Genomic DNA, 19,252 nt, shown 5'->3' with positions numbered 1-19,252 from the left:
TTATCTTCTTTCCCAATTCGTCTCAGAGGCCTCATTCAACCCGATGTTATCCATAATAAAAAAAGAAAAACAAAACAAAAGAAAAAAAATTATCCGCAGCTTAACATCAGAGATGCTTCAGCTGACGCCCACCCACCCAGCCTGCCTGGCCCCTTACTCAGTAAGACTAGGTGTCTTCGGCGTGCTTGTCCCTGGACACAAGAGTGACTTGGAGAGACTGCTCGCATACGATGGGAGGGGTCACCCCCGGGACCCCTCTACCATCTGCACCACCGGCCAGGCTGCTTGAAGGTATATACCTGGAACTTGATGATAAACGAGCAAATCAGGGATTCTGCCACACCGAGATGGTCCGCCGGCACGATATTGAGATTCTCAGGGAATGTATGGTGGGACTCGATGGTCGTTGAGCGAGGTTTTGTTCAATGGGCCTTTTTCCACACATCGAATTATTTTCATCAATGCTCAAGATCGGCCCTGGACAGGCTGGTAACGCCAATCAGCATCGACACGACCAACTGCCCAACTCCATCTCGTTTGATTACTCGTCCTACAAATCAAACCAGGTATGTTACATCTGGACGTCCGAGAGCGACATCTGCTCGACGACCCATGCCGGAAGAGATCGATCGAACGAATGGCTTCGCGCTTAGGGCGGCCGCAGAGAGCAGGATATCTTTAAAAGAAGTGGCAAATGGCAAGCTACTCGATATCATTTGAACCTCTGCCAAGCATGAACTACAATTAGTTTGCTGACTGGATTACTCGGCAGGTCGACTCGTTCACGGTGCGGCGCTCGCGACGCGCAGGACCATGTAATCAACGTGGCAACCTCGCACGTATAGGTTGTGAAGATCTCCAATACAACAACTTGGACGCTCGAACACTTCACGAGGCTGGGGCCAGGATGAGTTGTTGAATAAGGTACAATCTTGCAGTCCCCATGGGCGACGTCCGGGGGCTCACCCATGCAACAACCTTCATCCATCTACCTGCAGGTCCCCGTCGACGCCGCTCAATACTATTAATTGGTCATCTCATTTTCGGCGACCCGCCTCGGCTATCATCGAGCTGGTTGCTGGGGCTTGTCGATATGCAGGTGTCATCGAAGACCACGGATACCGCCTATGTTACCTCTGTGGTGAGGACTCTGAAAGTGAACTTGAATCCGGCACACAGGTTGGAACTTCTACGAGCCGGTACTCTTGCGGTCTTGCCACTCGAAAGCTTGCATGCACTTCGAATGCTTGCTTAGTGCATGCGTCGACTGCGATCGGTGAGCGTTCGCCGTCGCCGTCTCACTACGAACAATTTGATGGAGAAACCGGCAATTTGAGCCATGAAGAAAGCCTCTATTGTCTTGTCTCCGCACTAGATGGAGTCCAGCCCATCTTCCGCGAGCAATGAATTCATATGATTTACACCACACATCGCCCCTTCATACCGCTATCCTAAAATCAAAAACTTGTCATGAGCGGCTTCTTCGCCGAAGTGTACCTCGTGAACAACATGATCATCAGAAAGGCATCCCGTAGCGGGAGTGAAGAAGACTTGTAGCCAATAATCCGCGAAGCAACTATATACAGTCTTCTGCATGACCACCCTCGCATTGCCGAATGCATCTGCCGAGGAAGAATGGACTTCATCGACATCACTATCCGCATGGTGACCTCTTGAGTTTCCGCAGAATCAAGGTATCCCGGACCTCAAGTCGAAGTGATTTGCACAAGTGCTGAAGGTGGTGGCGGTCGGTCAATTCTACGACATCATCCATTCAGATTTGGTATTGCGGCGAACTTTTTGTTGACGATGACTTTGACATTCGCCTCAGCGATTTCGACTCGTCACACTATCCAGGGTATGAAAATGCAACGCACTTCTTGCCGACATATTGTAAGCTGCCTGACACTGTACGCTCATATCTTTTTGTTCGATAGGCGCTCATGATTGGCAAACCTCCACACAGTGACCTATATCCTGTTTAGTTCGAGGACATTGTTCATGGAAGGCGGGACCCACAGCTCGTAGTTGCACGGTTTTCGCGGGAACAGGCCGCCGATCCGAAAGTTCAACAGCGGTACGAGAACCATGCATTTCACGAAGTGTACCGGCTATTCCGCGGTGACATGAGGTTAGGTCTATGGAAGGGGGGGGGGGGATTACTTCCGCAGAATAGGCACTCCAATTGACATGCAAGTCCACAGCAGATTGCAAGTGAAGGGATACCAGTGAGGTCGTTGAAGATCATTGAAAGAGAAAGTGATGAGATGGTGTAATCTCGGCGAGACTCACATCTGGTAGACTTGATAGTTTCAAGATGCTGCTAGCTAGCAATGGTCGATTGAAGGTAGTTCAACGGGCCCTTCCGTGGAATGCAGTCCTTGAAGATGAGAGTGACAGAGAGAAGATTCAATAAAGACACAATGTGCTCGAAGCGAGAAAAACCATCGAACATGCTAGGTACAGGATCAGGTTTGTAATCAATCATTCTCCACGTTATACACACCTCGTGACTCTTCACTCAGACCGGCCTGTTCTTGAAATATCTTCTCCCCACGGATATGTCGTATCGGTGTACTGTCGCATCTTCCGCAAGAAGTTCTCTAGCTCGAGCTTGTTTTTGAGCAGCACAATACGCCTAGAGAACATTAGATCAACACTGCTGCTTATCATTATATCGTCTGCCGAGTAGCTGGATTTGACTCACTTGGCCCCCTTAATATTGGCGACACGGTAGAGCTCATGGCTGAACTCTCCCCGTACAGGTCCAGTGTGCTCCTCCTTATCAACATCGATGATGACATGGAACCGTTGATTCGGATAATCTGGATTGGCAGGCTGATAGTGCCAATGATGCTTGTGTACCAGTTCCTCTACCGGTTCCTCGGGGCGTCCGTCGAGAGCGAGATATAAGTTGACACAGTCAATGATATCAGAGTAAATAAAGTCCGGGAAATCATTGTCTCGCAGTCGGAGGATAACTCTTTTCGGCGGCATGAGGATCTGGGTTCAGGCAGTGTGGTGGGTGGATGTGAGGAAGGCGAAAGATGCAGGCGGCAACCCAATCAGCCGGAGGATGTAAAACACGCTTTGCATTTATAGTTCCGTACCCCCCGCCGCAGCGAGTCATTGATCATTGAAAGGGCTGGACTAAAGTACTTTAGGCGAGCTTTGCGGCTATGCCGCATTCTGTGCTCTTCACCACTCAGAGCATGGTATCTGATGGCTATGATTTACCTGTGTTGGGCCATTCAAGAAGCAATATCATTTCATGTTCTGCTGGGAAACTTGGTCAACTTGCTATGAATACTTCGTCTGTTCATTTTATCTTTGATCCAGCAATCTCATTCAACTTTTCGTACCTTACATGATCCGTAACTGTCGACGCGTGTGCACCCATTTTAGCGAACTGGCAGGCAGGCAGCCAGGGCCCGGTATGGGCGTTTCTTACAGCCAAAGCCAAGTGACTGGCGAATAGAATTAAAAATTGGAAAAATCCCGGCCGCGGAGTTGACCTGTGCAATGTCCCCATGCACTATTGCTCGCAGTGTTGGGTTATACGGCAACCGGGGTTCTGAAATGCTGGCTATGATGCAGTCCACCACTGCAGTGTGAGTGCAGCACCTTCTCAGAACGGGCCTGTTCGGCGGCGATACTGGAAACATGAAGAGATGAGTGTGGCGTCGTGGTGTTAGTATCTTGATGTCGGAAAGGAAAAGCTTTGATATGCTCGTAGCATTATCGGTAATGGAGCGAGGTCACTAAGATTTCTTGTTTTCGTTCAGCGTGTAATGCGGCGTCGAGGCCGAGATTGATTAGATGTGGAGCCAGTGGGAAGATGGAGATCGAAACTTTGATTGTCGTAGTTGTGAAGAGGCTGATTTTCTTACGACAAGACAGAAGTGCTCAAGAAGGAAGAGAGATATTGACTTGATCACAGTATTTTATTTCTAGACGTCACGCTCATGTATGGCAAGGATCGGGGGGTGCCATACTGGCATACTCGGGTCTGGTGACGGAGGATGACCTTGATTCAACTGTTGTGAGGGCCAAAAGGTCTTTTGATACCAGTCTCCAGACACATTCACCCACTGTAATCCTCAGATCATTGAGAAGTCAGGTCATCATTGGAGTGGGTGAGTGCTGTCGAAGCGCTCAGTACTGGGGACAGAGAAAGTAATTCAGTACCTCCCTGTTTTTCTTCTTGTGGAAGAGAGGGGGGTTGCTAGTTTGGGGAGGGGGAGGTTGCGCCTCTCAGAGTCGGGTTCTCATTCATTTCGAATTTTAGCTCATCATCGAGGGCTGATCGGAGAATTCCACACACTCGAGTGGATTGAACACCATCACGACAAGCCAGCGTGTGTGGGTATCTGGTTGAGGTTTGGTGCACGCTGATCTTCTGTCGGGAGGAAATGGGGGCCATGTTGAATATTCCGTGCCCTTGCAGTCGATTGGGCACCGTCGCGACAACTCAGCGTGTGGATATCTGGTTGAGGTTTGGTGCACACTGATCTTCTGCTGGGAGGAGAATTGAGGCCATGTTGAATATTCCGTACCCCTCCAGTCGATTGGGCACCGTCACGACAAGCCAGCGTGTAAGGATCTGGCTCAGGTGCGGTGTATGAATTCACTCTCGACGGGAAAGAGAGGCCAAGGTTCTTCTCGGACACTGCAACATGCAATGTCCTCACCGAAGAGAGTGAGTCCAGCCGAAGATTCTTCTCGGAAAATGCAAGTCGCACGATCCTCACCGAAGAACTTGACTCTTCGGCAAAAGACCACTGGTGGTTCCGACATGTCACTCCGAGTCCGTTGGCGTAGCATCGAACCCATCATAGAGACGAAGTCAGGCGTGCTACAGACCCGTTGTAGCAAAAAGCCCACAAAGCCAAGCAGTCAGATCCGGCTGAAGATTCTTCTCGGACAGTGCAAGACGCAAGACCCTCACCGAAGAATATGACTCTCCAGCAGGAGATCGCTGATGGCTCCCACGCGTCTCTCAAAGTCCTCTGCCGTAGCAGCAGACATTTCATCGAGACAAGACATTCATGGCTCGCTACAGACTCGTTATAGCTCATCGCCGTAAAGCCCGCAATCCAGGTTTGGCAAAAGTGCAAGAGCCAATCTTCCCGTCGAAGAAAACGATTCTTCAATAAGATATCACTCATCGTTTCTACACACTTTCTCCAGTCCAGACTCGTCAGCCCAAAGCACAGCGCGCACCGAGGTATGAATGGGTGAAGTAGGCCTTTCTTATGATATGATCAAGCCAGAGTTGAAGTGAAGAGAATGACTCCATAAAGGGCATCATCGTCCATGCCTCTCGGGGTGCATTTGCCCGTTATCATCGTGAAGGCTGTATCAGCAGGTAGGGGCAAGGGAAGGGCATGCTTCACTTTGTGTGTGTGTGTGTGTGTGTGTGTGCGCCTCTCAGGGTGCGTTTGCACATTGTCATCATATAAGGCCAAAGCAGCAGACGAGGAAGGACAGATGTTTAATTCACTTTGTTTATGCGTCTCAGGGTGCGATTGCACGTTATCATCATCGAAGCCAAAGTGGGGAATGAATGGGTAGGGGGAGAGATCGTGCACAAAGCTCACCTTCATCCGTAGCACCTTGAGGCCTGATGCATGCTCAGAGCAGGGTTCACAAGCGAAAAAGGCCAGAAGAGCATGCAGAGATCGGTGAGAGCAGTCTCGGATCCCAAAGTGCAGTGAGAGGGGAAAGGGAACTACGAGTTGTGCTGTGGCGTGGTGTGAGGGACGGGGGAGAGGGCAGAATGGGGGGAAGGAGAAAAAGAGAAAGAAGAACGGTGTGGATGGAGAGTAAAGAAAAGTGAGAAGGACAAGGAGGGAAGAAAGAGAAAGAGAGGGAGAAGCAGGGGAAGAGAGACCTTTTATACCCCCCAAGATGTCGTATGTTGACTAGTGCGTGTCTGTTTTGGGGCGACGTGACGAAAGAGCAAACATTTTGCCTATGCTGCCTAGAGGCCACAGGCATCAGACACAACAACGCGTAGAAAGTTATGGAGTCTCAAAGGCAGCAAACATTTGAGACCAAACAATCGAGCCATGCTGTGGTGGAGGGTACGAAGAAGGTCGTTTCAGCAAAGTAGTGCTGCCGGTCATTAACTGCCTTTATGAACATGTCTGAGTCGCAAAAAGAAAGGTTAGTGATCAGCATGCATTCAGAATGCTCGATCTTATGAAGAATGAGTTCATAAGGAGTGGGTCGACATAATAGTGTGAAAGGAGATGAAGACCAAGGTGACGGATATCCTGATTCCTGAGCCTTGAGTTGACCGTACTGTAAGTTTCATTTGTTTACTTTTTGCTACATTTGCGGCTTGCTCAGCTCACTTAGTGAATGCCACAGGTCAAATGAATGGGGCATATGTTTTTGATAGATCTCTTTGGCTGCTAATTGACTGCTACTGCTAAGCTTGTCCGAGGCCTCCTGTGAGCATCTGTACTGCGAGGTGCGCCTCGCCATGTATGCTCTCGATGGTCTGGGTCGACTCTGTTCAGATCCCTTCACACAAGTGCTCAGTATACGTGAAGTCTTACCTCAAGTAAGCTTTTCTCCTGCTTCTGCGAGTTGGACGACGACTTCCCAGCCACGAAACAGCCGCGAATAAGCTTACATGCCCTGCTCTAGTTGGGTCACCTGGTTATATCTTTATCGTGAAAGCGCTGCTCGGCATGGGGAGAGTAGGTACATTGAGTTTTTTTTTGTTTCTTTCCATTACAATATGAGGCAAGCGCTATGGAAACCATTCTTTGGCTTCGTCGTCCTCAGCGCCATTTGTCCAGATGCTCATCCTCGGCTGACCACTGTCATCTACCCAGGCTCGGTACATTCCCGCACAGTTGTAGTCCATCAACAACACAGATTTGGTCCCTACCACTTCGCCGCTCTTGTCCCGTAATATCATGCTCTCAATGCCGATCATTCCTCCTTCGCCTTCTCCAGTCTTGCTCCATCGATCACCGGCATTTTGTTGAAGTATCCCGTCCGCACCAGCTACATACTTGAGAGCATTGGTGCCCGTCTCGGGTTTCCACTGGGCTAGACCGAGGACACCCTGCGCAGCAGCGGTTCGCACAAAGGAGTCGCCGGTTCCGGTGCCGGAAAGGCCGATTGATCTTATGGAAGTGACCCCTTGTGACCATTCACTCGGCTCTTTCGACCTGGTCCAGAGTCGTGAAATAGGCAACGAGATCTGCCAGAGGCCGGGTGATGATGTACTCATCCTCTCGTGGGAAATCAGCCCCGTGGAGCTTTGAGGTAGTTGATTCCAGACTGAACGAGTGACAGACGGGCTGCTCTCATCCCACTGACCTGCCCAAAAGCCCGCGCCGGGAATCGGAGTGTCACCAATTCGGCCGGAGATCTTATTTGTGAGACCGCCGGTGCTTGTTGCTGCACAAATAGCTCCGTGCTCGTCCATGGCGACGGCACCGCAAGTTCCTTGCGGCAGATATTCCTCAGGATCCCAGGTGGCGAGACTCTCTCCTCTTTTCTCCTTGTCCAGCGCTTGAATGTGCTCATTCCATCGCTTCTGAGTGAAGTAGTAGCTTGGTGGAACAAGTTCACACCCATATCTTGACGCAAGAATCTCTGCAGCTTCTCCGCGAATGAGGGTATGACCCTGTGCGAATGGAACATCAAGTGGCTTTTTGGTCAACGGGGACGGCCGGGCTGGACCACCTTGGTCGTTATGCGAGGTAGTACGGGGCTCAAGCTCGTTCTCAACTTCAAGATCTTGTTCTCCGTGCTCCAAGATCTTCCGCGCCAGGATGACGGGATTCTTGACGTTTCGCACCCCCATGACTCCCACGCATCGCTTTTTGAGCCCGTCAGAGGCCATGACTGAGGCCTCGAGCTCATTGGTTCCATCGCGTGTGAAGACTGATCCATGGCCGCTGTTGAACAACGGGTGGTCTTCAAGGAGGGTGACGGCGTATGTAGCAATATCGAGTGCAGACGGACGTCTGTCTCCGGTCGAGGGTTGACATGAATCACCTTCGCCAGGCAGTATCTGCGTCACGTATTTATTTGTCTTGGAGACCTGCGTCGAAAAGGTCAGCGACTCGTCAGCATCTCACTCAGGAATGCTGACATACGATTGACAGCAGGGCGGTTCTATATTGCTCATATTCTTCTTTTTGAAAGTCTTGACGCAGGATGTTGCCAGCACCGCCATGAATGACCACGCGAGGCTTGAAGAGTCGCTTCGTCATGACTGTGTCTTGAAGTTGGTATGCTTTCCAAATAAATTGGCAAGCTTCTCTCCTTTACCACAGTTTACCCCGTACTGTGTACACGACCTCGCCGCCCCGTTTTATAGCGACGGACCATCTCCGAGATACTCCTACTTGACACTCCTCCGAGACTTGAGTCATTACAAAGTCTAAGGAATCGATCATCCTGTTGTTCCTTCCTGGAAAGTAAGCCCGCTCTGTTTCCGCCTGGCATTGGGGGTTCCAGGATAGCACCTTCCTTAGGGATCCATGTGGTCCAGCACACCTGAGTCGAGATGAGCAGCTGGACTGCACATCTCAACCGGAAGCGGACAAATATCGGGGACCATAGCGTGTGGCGATAAGGTCAACCCCGCGCGAGCTCGGAGCTCTGTTGACAGCAAGGTATCAAAGCACTTCAGGGACGAGAGACCAGAATAGTATGGGGAGGCCAAATATAAGAGGGAGGTGGCTGCGAGCCTCAGGATAGATTGTGCCGGATGGTTTCCGGAGCTTGATGAAGTTGGCATCCTGACCTGGATTTGCAAGATGTCGCTCTCCCAGCCTGCAGTGGCTTACCAGCCCAATAGATCGGGATCCAGAAAGGTCAGCGAGGATGTGGCAGTCCATGGCACCGTCGACGCAGGACACACCAAAGAATACGGCGATGATGTTGAGGGTGGAGTGATTGAGGACCAGTTGCGCCGAGCACTCTCAGCACGTCAAGTGCAGATGATCGCCATCGGCGGTACCATTGGAACAGGTCTGTTCCTGGGATCTGGCGGTGCACTCGCAACTGGCGGTCCGGCCTCATTGCTTCTTTGCTATACCATCATTGGTGTCATCGTCTATTTCACCATGCTGGCTCTGGGTGAAATGGCGACTTTTATACCTGTTGCGGGTAGTTTCTGCACATTTTCCAAGTCAGTATTTCTCCTCGAGGGAGGCCCCCCTGGATACCATAGTTGAGAAATGGACACTGACATGCTCCCGTCTCATGGATCAGTCGATTCATTGACCAGGCTTACGGGTTTGCACTTTCGTGGAACTACTGGTTTGGAGACGCGGTCACCGTGGGCTCGGACCTGGTTGCCTTGCAGCTTCTGTTGAAGTACTGGACCGACAATTTTCCAGGCTGGGGCCTCAGTCTGATCTTTTGGGTGCTTTTGATCGCCATGAATCTGATGAGTGTCAAAGTATACGGAGAGGTCAGTGGAAGATACAGAAGCACCGACTCGATGAGACATGAGTGGCTAATATTGTCTACAAATAGCCCGAATACTGGCTCAGTATTCTCAAAATTGTCACTATGCTGGTGTGTATCCATCTTTGCGCCGAGATAGCATCAGTCTTGAATGCGTTCACTCATCGTGTGATTCCCAGGTCTTCATCATTCTTGGTATCGTGGTCAATTGCGGCGCAAACACCTCTGGCCACTATATCGGCGGCGAGAACTGGCACATCCCCGGAGCGCCATTCGTGGATGGGATTGGAGGCTTTGCTTCTGTCTTTGTGACGGCTTCTTGTGCTCGTAGGTGCTCTTTATCGTTTATGACGGTCACCTCAGTATGCTAACCCAATATCAGATGGCGGGACTGAGTCAATCGCCATTACCGCCGGTGAGACCAGGAATCCCACTCGAAACATCCCCCGTGTTGTGAAAAACGTGTTCTGGCGAATTTTGCTCTTCTAGTAAGTTGGTCATTCATTGTGTTGAGAACCCTACCCCCTCTCGGGGTTTCACATTGGATCTGACTCTGAACTGCTCTCATCCAGCTTCTTGAGCGTCATAATCATCGGTCTCAACGTCCCATACAACTACCCCGGGCTCGAAGGCCGATCCTCACGAACCTCCCCGTTCACCATCGTCTTCCAAATGACAGGAGCCAAGGCAGCCGGCAGCGTGATCAACGCCGTCATCGTCACCAGTGTCCTGTCTGCAGGAAATCATGCCCTCTTTGCCGGAGCCAGACTCTTATACTCGATGGGCGTGAATGAACATGCCCCCAAGATCCTGGGCCGACTCAACAAGCAACAAGTTCCCTGGGTCGCAGTCCTCGCCACGGCCTTTATTGCTGGATTATGCTTTGCATCAAGCTTTGTTGGTGCAGGACAACTTTGGACCTGGCTTCAAAAGTATCCCCCCCCCCCCCCCCCCCCCTTCCTCCCATCCCCCTTGAAAGGTATCTCTACCATACTACCTTTCAAAACCACGCACTAACACACCCTCCCCTCCCCAGCCTAGTCGGCGTCTCCAACATGATAACCTGGATGTCCATCGGAATCGCCTCGCTCCAGTTCCGCGCCGCCCTCACGGCACAAGGCAAAACCCACCTCCTGCCCTTCAAAAACTGGTCCTACCCCTACGGACCCTGGTTCGTCGTCATCGCCAACATCTTCCTGATCCTCGTCCAGGGCTGGAGCTGCTTCAGCCCCGTGTTTGATCCAACGCTCTTTGTGAGCTACTACGTGGAGTTGCCGCTGATGGTCCCCATGTACTTGGGCTGGAAGTACGTGAAGAAGAGCAAATTCCAAAGGTTGGAGACGATCGATCTGGTCACGGATATATATACGGCTGAGCATGCGGGCGACGATAGGAGGAGTTGGAGGGAGAGGATGAAGAGGGGATGGGCTCTGGTGTGTTGATTTCAACGTGCTTTCCTCCTTTGGGTTATGAGAGTTGTTGTAGGTGTCTAGGCAGGTATTAGTAGTTGGTGTTAAGCGAGACTAGGGTAGTTTCCATTTACCTGTGCTTTCATTAGGATTTACCTACTTGACCTAGCTCTTTACCAGGTAACTGGGGGGAATGAAATAAAACAGGATCACAGCGAGCTGACGTAACTTGGAGTACTGTCTATTTCATGAATGGATTCTCCCTTGAAACCTATGAATGCATTTGTCTCCCATGCCCTGGAAGGAGATAGGGACCTAGTGCTGAGGTACAGCATAGAACTTTGACAGCCATCCAAGCGATCAAGGTGGTTGATCAGGGCATATACTACTTGAATGATGAAGGTGTATTTTCATCCCAAATACTACGCACGGGTCCTTCACTACAGGTGATGTTGAATATTCCTTTGTGGCGGAAGCCCACATTCAGCTTTACAAAGACGACAGAGCCGATCATCTACAACTAGAATCCGCTGGACAACGAGCTACGTTTTGGGCTACGTTTGTTGGAAATAATAAGTAGGGAATAGTGGATGTGATCATTCGTTTGGGACTAGCGATGATAGCCAAAACCGGCCGAATCGAGGAGAAAGGCACATAACTGGATAGCCACGATTCATCGATTCATCATCAAGGGGCATCACAGAACAAAGCAATCCAGTGGATGGGAAAATGGGAATCTCTTCTAGTCATGACGCTCAACTGCGGGCACACAGAGCAAAATACCCGCCTGAACGCCATCCCATGCAAAACGCCAGTGGTACAGAAGCAACGGCACACAAGAAGCAAAAGTATCGTGATAAAACATAGGGGGGGGGGGGGGGGGGGGGTAATCAGAGGAAGGAGGAGACGAATAGAGACATAAGACATAGACCATTCGACGCACCAACAATGCTTGCAGGGCCTGGGAAAACAAAGACACGGAAAGGCACAGTATGGGAATGCAGGATGGAATCGTGAGCCCGTAAGGAATTCAAGCAATTGTGGCCAGGGCCTCCTTGCGCCAGTGGATTGTCGTGTGACATGGAGGACGACCACAAGACCGAATGGATGAGATAATGTTGTGAGTGACAATATGGAATCTGTGCAAAACCGCTTGTCTTCAACGGTCATGCCAGACGAAGCATCCCGTTTGTATGGCTTCAAGCACCGACTTGGTGCAGCTCATAATCAGGCACCTCATCGAACCAGTCACTGTCAGGGTTGTACTGGTAAGCCTTGAAGTCAACACCGTAGGGCTTGGGCTCCAGCATGTACAGCATGCCCATAGGAACATCCAGATCGGCAACCATGTCTCGCTTCAGGCCACGGAAGTAAGAGAGCAGCACACGAGCATGAGATCGATGACTGACCAGGAGAACATGATCAGTCGTACGCTCAACCTCCACGATCACAGCGCGCAGTCGGTTGATGATATCCAGGTAACTCTCTCCGCCCGGGCCCGGATACCGGTAGAAGAGTTTGTCCTTCTTACGGTGGGCATATTCCTCTGGATACTGCTGCTGGATCTCTTTGTAGGTCATGCCCTCCATCTTTCCTGCGTGAAGGTCGTCCAGCATACGCATCTGCTTGACGTCGTAGTCGTCGTCATTAAAGTACTCCACGGTCTGGACCGCGCGCTTCATCATCGACGACCAGACACAGAAGTTGCGTGGACGATCACGGGGGATGTACGAAGGATTGGGAGGGGTGCTGTCACCAGGACGCGGCGGGAAGTGCTTGATCAGGTTCTTTTGTCGCTGGTAGAGCTCCCACTTCTTCCGCTGGTGATCAATGAACTTGGCCAGCGCCTTGGCATAGCGTTGCCCGTTCTCGCTCAGATCCGAGTCACCACCCAGACGACCCGCTTGATCATCCACACTTTCGCCGTGACGGGTAATCCAGATCTGGCGCGGTGAAAGGTTGAAGTTGAGCAAATAGTAAACGACCTGTGAGGAGAGAAAGCCGTGCGTTTGATGTGACACGATCTTGCGTCCCACGTCAATCATCTGAATGTAGGCCATGTCGTTTTTCTCCTCGTACTCGCCGAGAGGAACGTAAGACTTCTCATACAAGGCAACGCGCTTCTTGAAGTCCTCCAGCGCGGTGGTGGGGTCTTGGCCCTTGTAGTCCGGGCCGGAAAGCTTCAGCCGCATATTGGCTTCCAAGAGATCCTTATCGACGCAGCTGCTCTCGAGGAACAGGATCCCCAGCTCGGGGCCAGCACGGTTACGGATATGGTCGACAAGGGCCTTGCGACGCTCCATGGTGCTGTTTGTCGCGTCGAGGATACCAACACTGCCGCCTTCTTCCAGGATGTACTCAAGAAGTTCATCCAGAGTGTCCAGAGCCACCTGCTCACGCAGCTTCAACGCGATCTGGTTAGAAGGATCGAAGAAGTTGGCACTCTGATCCATGGGCTCTGGGGAAGCCTCAGTGACAGCATCGGCAGGAATGTCGACAGAGGTCTGATTAGCCTCGTTGGGAGGAACCACAGTGCTGCCATGGTGGGAGATGGACGATCCAGGCTCTTCACCATTGATGAGGATCTTCGCTGGAATGACAGGAGGGGGAAGCGAGGTGTCATTTGGAGGCGATGATGCCTCCTCGGGAGGCGAAGTAGCATCCTTGTTGGCAGTGCCGACGCTTACGCTGAGTCGACGCACAGAGTCGACGAGATCCTTGTGGATACTGCTTGTACGCTTATCCATTGGCCGTGCGGCGGGGGAGGGTGACTTGCCCGCAGCGACACGACGACGCTCGCCAACATTGAAGATCTCTGTGTCGTGTTGAAGCCAGTTCAGGTAGCGAGCGAGCTTCTTGGTGATGTAACTCTTGCCTCGTGCGGGCAGGCCAACCATGATGATGACCAGCTTTGAGCCGACATCTCGGGAGGCGATGCGTCCATCTGGGGACACTTTAGATCTAGTCAGACCCGGGATATCAAGGGTTGTGGCTCGCACTCGGCTTGGAGTGCTAGCAGCAGAGAGACCATTGCTGTGAAGGAAGCGATGAGTCAGTCCAGGGTCAGAGAACAGATAAGCGTGATGGAAGTAAAACCAAAAAAAAGAAAAAAAAAAAAAAAAAGGCAAGAACGAGATCCAGTCAGGCACTAGCCACGACAGCTCCGGAACCAATTACACCGTGCAGAGGACGTATAGCGGTCAGGCACAAGCTTTACGTCGGAGACCAGCTTCCAGATCCGTACTCGACGGCGAGTGGATTGACCCGAGGCACATCGCAGCATACCTGGCTCAAGGTTTGTGCCCCTCGCGCTCATAGGCTCCCTCATGGATTAAGCAGTCACATCCAGTGGGACAGGGTCATGGATTCACAGAAGGTCCAGACTCTTCAAAGACACGCGAGAGGCTGAAAGCACCAAAATGGACGACTCAGAGAGGCAAGACTTACATCTGTGGGGAGGGAGGTGCGGTAGAAATCGGAGTGTCCGTCAAAGCGGTTCCGACTCCGCCCAGCGATCCTCTGTGGGCATCGGAATGCAAGTCGCTTCCTAGCGCTCTGCTCACTACGGTCTTCGGGCCAGGAGGCATCAACGCTCCTTCTTTACCCGAGCCGCTGTTAGCTCCGTTTGATGGGACACCGTTGGACCGTAGGTTCTCAAGTGCCTGATCGCCCTGCTTCGCAACATCGGGCGATTTGGCCGACGTCATGATAGCCGACCGCGCGATGGAGGAGTGTTGCGCCATTACAGCGCAGGGAAGTCACAAGTTCCCGGGCAAGGTGCGGGTGGAAGGTGCCTGTGGCGCCTGGAGACTGCACTGCTTGTTCTAGAAGTGGTGCGCTCGTGAAGACGTGGTTGCCTCTGATGGCAAAATCCTGATGGAGAGCTCTGAAAAAAGCGAGGCGGAGGCGGAGAAAGTGAGAGCGGGAGAGGCGGATGACTCAACTCCGATAAACGTCACTTTCGACCGTGTGCTTCACTCTGGGGATCTGGTTGGTGAGAATCTTCAACAACGCACTCTCCCAGAGTGACACGAGGAGTGGTGAGGAAGGGGCTGAGGGTCAGAGAACAAAGAGAGGGATGTTTGGGGATGTGTGGAAAGATGAATTTGGGCAACGGGGTGCAAGCGTTGATGGTGCAAGTTGCAACCCAGCGACAGTGAGATGGAAGTTAGGACGGGCAGAGAGGTTGGAGAAGGGAAAAGAGATGAAGGGAGATGAAGGGCCAGGGAGAGAATAAGTACTGGATGCTGTGTGTGTGATGGAACGACGCGTCAAGGATGTTTGCTTTGAGGAAGGCCGTCGACGAATATGGACGCGGAGATAGCAAACAGGCAGGTGCCGTCGTGCTCTCTGAGGGTTGTGTTCGAGAAAGGAAGTACTGGGTGCCCCCAAAGTGACCAGCTATTGCCTAATATGGCAGCGGGCCTGGAGGAGAGCAATGAAGTCACTGTACTGTCACCTCTCATTGAGTGTCAGAGCATATACGGTGGATCTCAGGGCGATATGAGCAGCCTCAGTATAATGATGTCAACCTTTTCAAAAAAAGCCATACAGGAAGATTGTTGAAGATCCAGGTCAACTGCTCTAGCCATAAACACGGGGATCTACAAAGTAGCTAAAAAGTGTATAACGGAGATCAACTTAAATAATGCTGCCCTTGTCGCACGATAGGGAAAATGTTCCGAGCTGATGGGCTCGGAACTATCAAATCTGCTATAATAACACAGAATGCTTGGCTATGGAAATCGGCCAGCCTTGGCCCTTGATGAACTCCATATGACTTTATCCCTATCTTCATGTCTCTTGCCTCACAGCAACTCGACTGTGCCTGCAGAGCGGTCGGGCGGTCGAGACCAACTATGACTGCCTGTCCACTCGGGCGCTGCGGCGTAGTCAGAGCTGAGGCTGCAGGGGTCTGAGATCGACCCGGAACAAAAGCTCAAGGTGCACCCCCGCCGACCGATTTAAAATCAGACAGACTTGGAGTCGTCAAGGCTGGAGGCTTTACAGTCGCACGCACATCACCGCTTGACGTTGGTTGGGCGTTCATTCTAGCATACTTGCTTCCCCTTGGCGCGAACCCTCGATGCCCGCCACAAGTTAATCGGGCTCCGACCAACCGGAATGCACGAGATGCCCAGGAGAGATCTGCTCCGCTGCATGTACCCGCACAACAATATGATGATAAGGTCGCTCGGGGTGGCAGTGGCACATCATTCTTGGCGCTTGGCGGTAACGCAAGGGAGGGGGGGGGGCCAATGCCGACAGGGTGAGGCATCAGCGGAGCGTGACACTGTGTGCGCGGAAGAGGTGATCTCGCAGGCGATCACTCTGACTCAGACAAGATAGGCGGAAGGACTGTCTGATAAAGTGGCAGACCAGTCGTGTCGAGTTATTTGCCAAGGTGCAGAGTAAGGCCAATCAAGCAGGCATATGCGGCGATACTCAGCGCAGTCAGGACCACGACCGCATTCCCACTGGTTCGAAACTTGTGTCGATGGACGCCGTCATCCCCCATCACAGAAAAGAATTGTCGGTTGCCTTGAGAGCGCCGGAAGAGACCAATTATCAAGACCCCGGTGCCGTAGATTGCGAACAGCGCACCGATGCTGTAGAACTCGGCGGTGAAGATTTTGAGAACGACCAGCGCAAAGGAGAACTGGGACAAGGCAGTTCGGACGTAGGCGCCCTCAAAAGTTCGCTGGGCAGCGCGCACTTCGACAATCTCATCGTTGGTGAGGACTGCGGAGCGAGCCCGGTGCATCCGTAGGCGATATCGGTCGGCCGCTCGTCGCTGGACCTGTCAGTGTGGGGAGGACGCAAGGGATGAGGAATAGGCTTCACGCACCTCAAACATGATGAGATTTGATTAATTCCTATCTGTCTTTTGGGGGAGGGGGGCCAGATGTTTTTGGTCGGAGGAGTGATTCCTGGTGGCAGTGATCGAGGAGGGGTGAAAGCGCCTGGGCGAAGACGAAAACAGCCCGCACGATCGATGCTCACGTGGACTGCATCATTTCCCCGACCGATCACGAGCTTGACGGATTTCGTCGAAGCAGCACTTTACTTTTAGACATGACCTTGTATATTCGAGAGCGTGACATATTGCTGGTCTTGGAATATCATCATTGATCCAATGCCACAATGTCTCTAGATGGCTAGGGATTTTCCAGCAATATTCCACTGTGCAACATAACATGGCTTTGAGATTGTGTCACTGTCCACTGTCCAGCGTCCAGCCTAGAACGCCGAATCGTGCAAAAACAGCCCGGACAAATTTCCCCATCAATGACGTGGGGGCGGTTATGAGACTCTCGAAAGTGTGTCAAGACTCAAGAGTCAAGACGGTCGGCAATCGAAGTTACCCAACGAGGACGACAATCGCCGGGATTTCCCCCAGAGTTGGAACCCCCACACGACCAGCTTCGGCGGGTCGGGATCATCTCCGAATGAGCGTGCCTTTTTGTCTTGACCTTCCTTGACCATTGACCGTGCCGTTCTCCCTTTCTCATGACCTTTGTGAGCGCGTACGTTGAACAAGCGCTCACATAGCAGATCAAAATGGCGAAAGTTTTGGACGCCGCAGAGGGTAAGTCTCAAATACCTCCACGCGGCGACTCGACTCGGTCAAGTGAAGCTGGCCCGCCGTTTGATGTCTGTGGGGTAATACTGACCAAATTGCACAGTCGCCAAGCACAACACCGCAGAGAGCTGCTGGGTGATATTGTACGGCAAGGTCTATGATGTATGAAAGTGAAGCAAAACGGTGTCCAGATCTGATACTAAGTAGGACATGGTCGCTGATACCACCGAATGATATTAGGTGACAGACTTCTTACCTAGTCATCCTGGCGGCGCGAACATAATTCTGAAACTCTCGGGGAAAGACGCTACGGAAGAATATGACCCGATTCACCCCCGGGGACTCTGGATGAATTGAAGCCAGAGGCCTGTCTAGGCACGGTGGACGAGAGCACCTTGCCCAAGGACGACAAACCGGCACCGGCACCGGAAAAGGCCACAGGCCCGCCTCCGATGCAAACCCTCCTCAACCTAGATGAGATTGAAGAGGTCGCGACGAAACAAGTCAGCCAGAAAGCGTGGGCCTACTACTACTCAGCATCGGATGACAAGGTCTCCAAACGGTTTAACAATGAAGTTTACCGCTCCATTCTTCTGCGTCCCCGAGTCTTCGTCGACTGTACGAACTGTGACCTGAGCACATCGGCGCTAGGTCATAAGCTGGGGATGCCAATCTACGTGTCACCTGCGGCCATGGCTCGTCTGGGCCACCCCTCCGGCGAGGCAGGTATCGCCGAGGCCTGTCGCAGCTTCGGTGCTATGCAGGTCATCTCCAACAATGCGTCGATGACACCGGAGCAGATTGTCCAGGATGCGGCGCCGGACCAAGTCTTTGGCTGGCAACTCTACGTCCAAGTCGACCGCAAGAAGAGCGAAGCCATGTTGGCTCGGATCAATAAATTGAAAGCCATCAAATTCATCGTTCTGACCTTGGACGCTCCGGTACCGGGCAAGCGCGAAGAAGACGAGCGCAACAGTCTGGTTGGTGTCTCACAGCCGGTTTCAAGTGGCGTCAAAGCTGCGGAGCGTGCTGCGGATGGTACTCCGGATGTCAACGGTCCCGGCGGCTCCGGGGGAGTCGGTCAGCAGCTTTTTGCTGGCACAGATCCATCATTGACATGGCAAAAGACACTACCCTGGCTGGCCCAGCACACCAACCTCCCCATCATTTTGAAAGGATTGCAAACGTATGAAGATGCGTATATTGCATCTCTCCACGCGCCCCGGGTCAAGGGTATCATCCTCTCTAATCACGGAGGACGCGCACTAGACACTGCGCCACCTGCTGTGCATACTCTCTTGGAGATTCGAAAATACTGCCCCGAAGTGTTCGATAAGCTGGAAGTGCATGTTGACGGCGGTATTCGCCGTGGCACCGACGTGGTGAAGGCATTGTGCCTCGGAGCCAAGGCGGTTGGAGTTGGGCGGGCAGCGCTCTGGGGGCTGGCTGCCGGTGGTCCCGATGGAGTCCGAAGGACTTTGCAAAGTGCGTATTGCTGTCGTTGTTTTATGAAACTGGACACTGGACACTGGATACTAACTATTTGGGGATAGTACTTGCGGACGAAACCAAAACGTGCATGCGCCTGCTCGGCGTGCAAACTGTCGATGCCCTTGGCCCTCAACATGTAACGTCTCCTCATCCCTTTGAGCCATGTTGGCGATGTGCTTGCTCGAAAAGCTGACTCGTATAGATCAACACCCGCATGGTTGAGCAACAGATTTACGACGGACCGTCCGCTCTCGACTCGCTACGACGCACCTTCCGGGCGAAGCTTTGAGTGCCTTGGAGGAATGTGACTATGCGTGTCACA

General features: G+C 52.2%; 7 protein-coding genes across 7 annotated transcripts; 3 read left to right on the top strand and 4 right to left on the bottom strand.

Moving 5' to 3' along the window:
- Positions 1–1,470: 1,470 nt before the first annotated feature.
- Positions 1,471–2,189, top strand: N7539_007152 (kinase-like protein; the record flags this gene model as incomplete). Its single annotated transcript, XM_056936753.1, has 4 exons — positions 1,471–1,553; positions 1,587–1,665; positions 1,779–1,910; positions 1,986–2,189. 4 exons carry the CDS (start codon positions 1,471–1,473, stop codon positions 2,187–2,189), a joined length of 498 nt encoding a protein of 165 aa, XP_056787552.1.
- Positions 2,190–2,517: 328 nt separating this feature from the next.
- Positions 2,518–2,997, bottom strand: N7539_007151 (uncharacterized protein; the record flags this gene model as incomplete). Its single annotated transcript, XM_056936752.1, has 2 exons — positions 2,518–2,638; positions 2,708–2,997. 2 exons carry the CDS (start codon positions 2,995–2,997, stop codon positions 2,518–2,520), a joined length of 411 nt encoding a protein of 136 aa, XP_056787551.1.
- A 3,766-nt stretch (positions 2,998–6,763) lies between these two features.
- N7539_007150 (isoaspartyl peptidase/L-asparaginase) lies at positions 6,764–8,243 on the bottom strand (the record flags this gene model as incomplete). Its single annotated transcript, XM_056936751.1, has 2 exons — positions 6,764–8,071; positions 8,127–8,243. The coding sequence occupies 2 exons, from the start codon at positions 8,241–8,243 to the stop codon at positions 6,764–6,766; spliced, it is 1,425 nt and encodes a 474-aa protein (XP_056787550.1).
- A 549-nt stretch (positions 8,244–8,792) lies between these two features.
- N7539_007149 (amino acid permease) lies at positions 8,793–10,880 on the top strand (the record flags this gene model as incomplete). The annotated part of the gene is made up of 7 exons (XM_056936750.1): positions 8,793–9,166; positions 9,250–9,451; positions 9,517–9,558; positions 9,627–9,774; positions 9,830–9,935; positions 10,020–10,379; positions 10,484–10,880. Coding segments are annotated over 7 exons (1,629 nt in total), but the record flags the coding sequence as incomplete, so codon positions are not given.
- Positions 10,881–12,055: 1,175 nt separating this feature from the next.
- N7539_007148 (6-phosphofructo-2-kinase PFK26) lies at positions 12,056–14,599 on the bottom strand (the record flags this gene model as incomplete). The annotated part of the gene is made up of 2 exons (XM_056936749.1): positions 12,056–13,889; positions 14,304–14,599. The coding sequence occupies 2 exons, from the start codon at positions 14,597–14,599 to the stop codon at positions 12,056–12,058; spliced, it is 2,130 nt and encodes a 709-aa protein (XP_056787548.1).
- Positions 14,600–16,248: 1,649 nt separating this feature from the next.
- N7539_007147 (uncharacterized protein) lies at positions 16,249–16,713 on the bottom strand (the record flags this gene model as incomplete). Its single annotated transcript, XM_056936748.1, has 2 exons — positions 16,249–16,650; positions 16,705–16,713. 2 exons carry the CDS (start codon positions 16,711–16,713, stop codon positions 16,249–16,251), a joined length of 411 nt encoding a protein of 136 aa, XP_056787547.1.
- Positions 16,714–17,417: 704 nt separating this feature from the next.
- N7539_007146 (uncharacterized protein) lies at positions 17,418–19,219 on the top strand (the record flags this gene model as incomplete). The annotated part of the gene is made up of 5 exons (XM_056936747.1): positions 17,418–17,445; positions 17,543–17,601; positions 17,799–18,924; positions 18,993–19,066; positions 19,133–19,219. 5 exons carry the CDS (start codon positions 17,418–17,420, stop codon positions 19,217–19,219), a joined length of 1,374 nt encoding a protein of 457 aa, XP_056787546.1.
- Between the last annotated feature and the right edge of the window lie 33 nt (positions 19,220–19,252).

Source organism: Penicillium diatomitis (assembly GCF_028827545.1).
Source record: "Penicillium diatomitis strain IBT 30728 chromosome Unknown utg000010l_segment0_segment0, whole genome shotgun sequence".
Lineage (NCBI taxonomy): Eukaryota > Fungi > Ascomycota > Eurotiomycetes > Eurotiales > Aspergillaceae > Penicillium > Penicillium diatomitis.
This window is presented reverse-complemented; position numbering and strand designations above follow the sequence as displayed.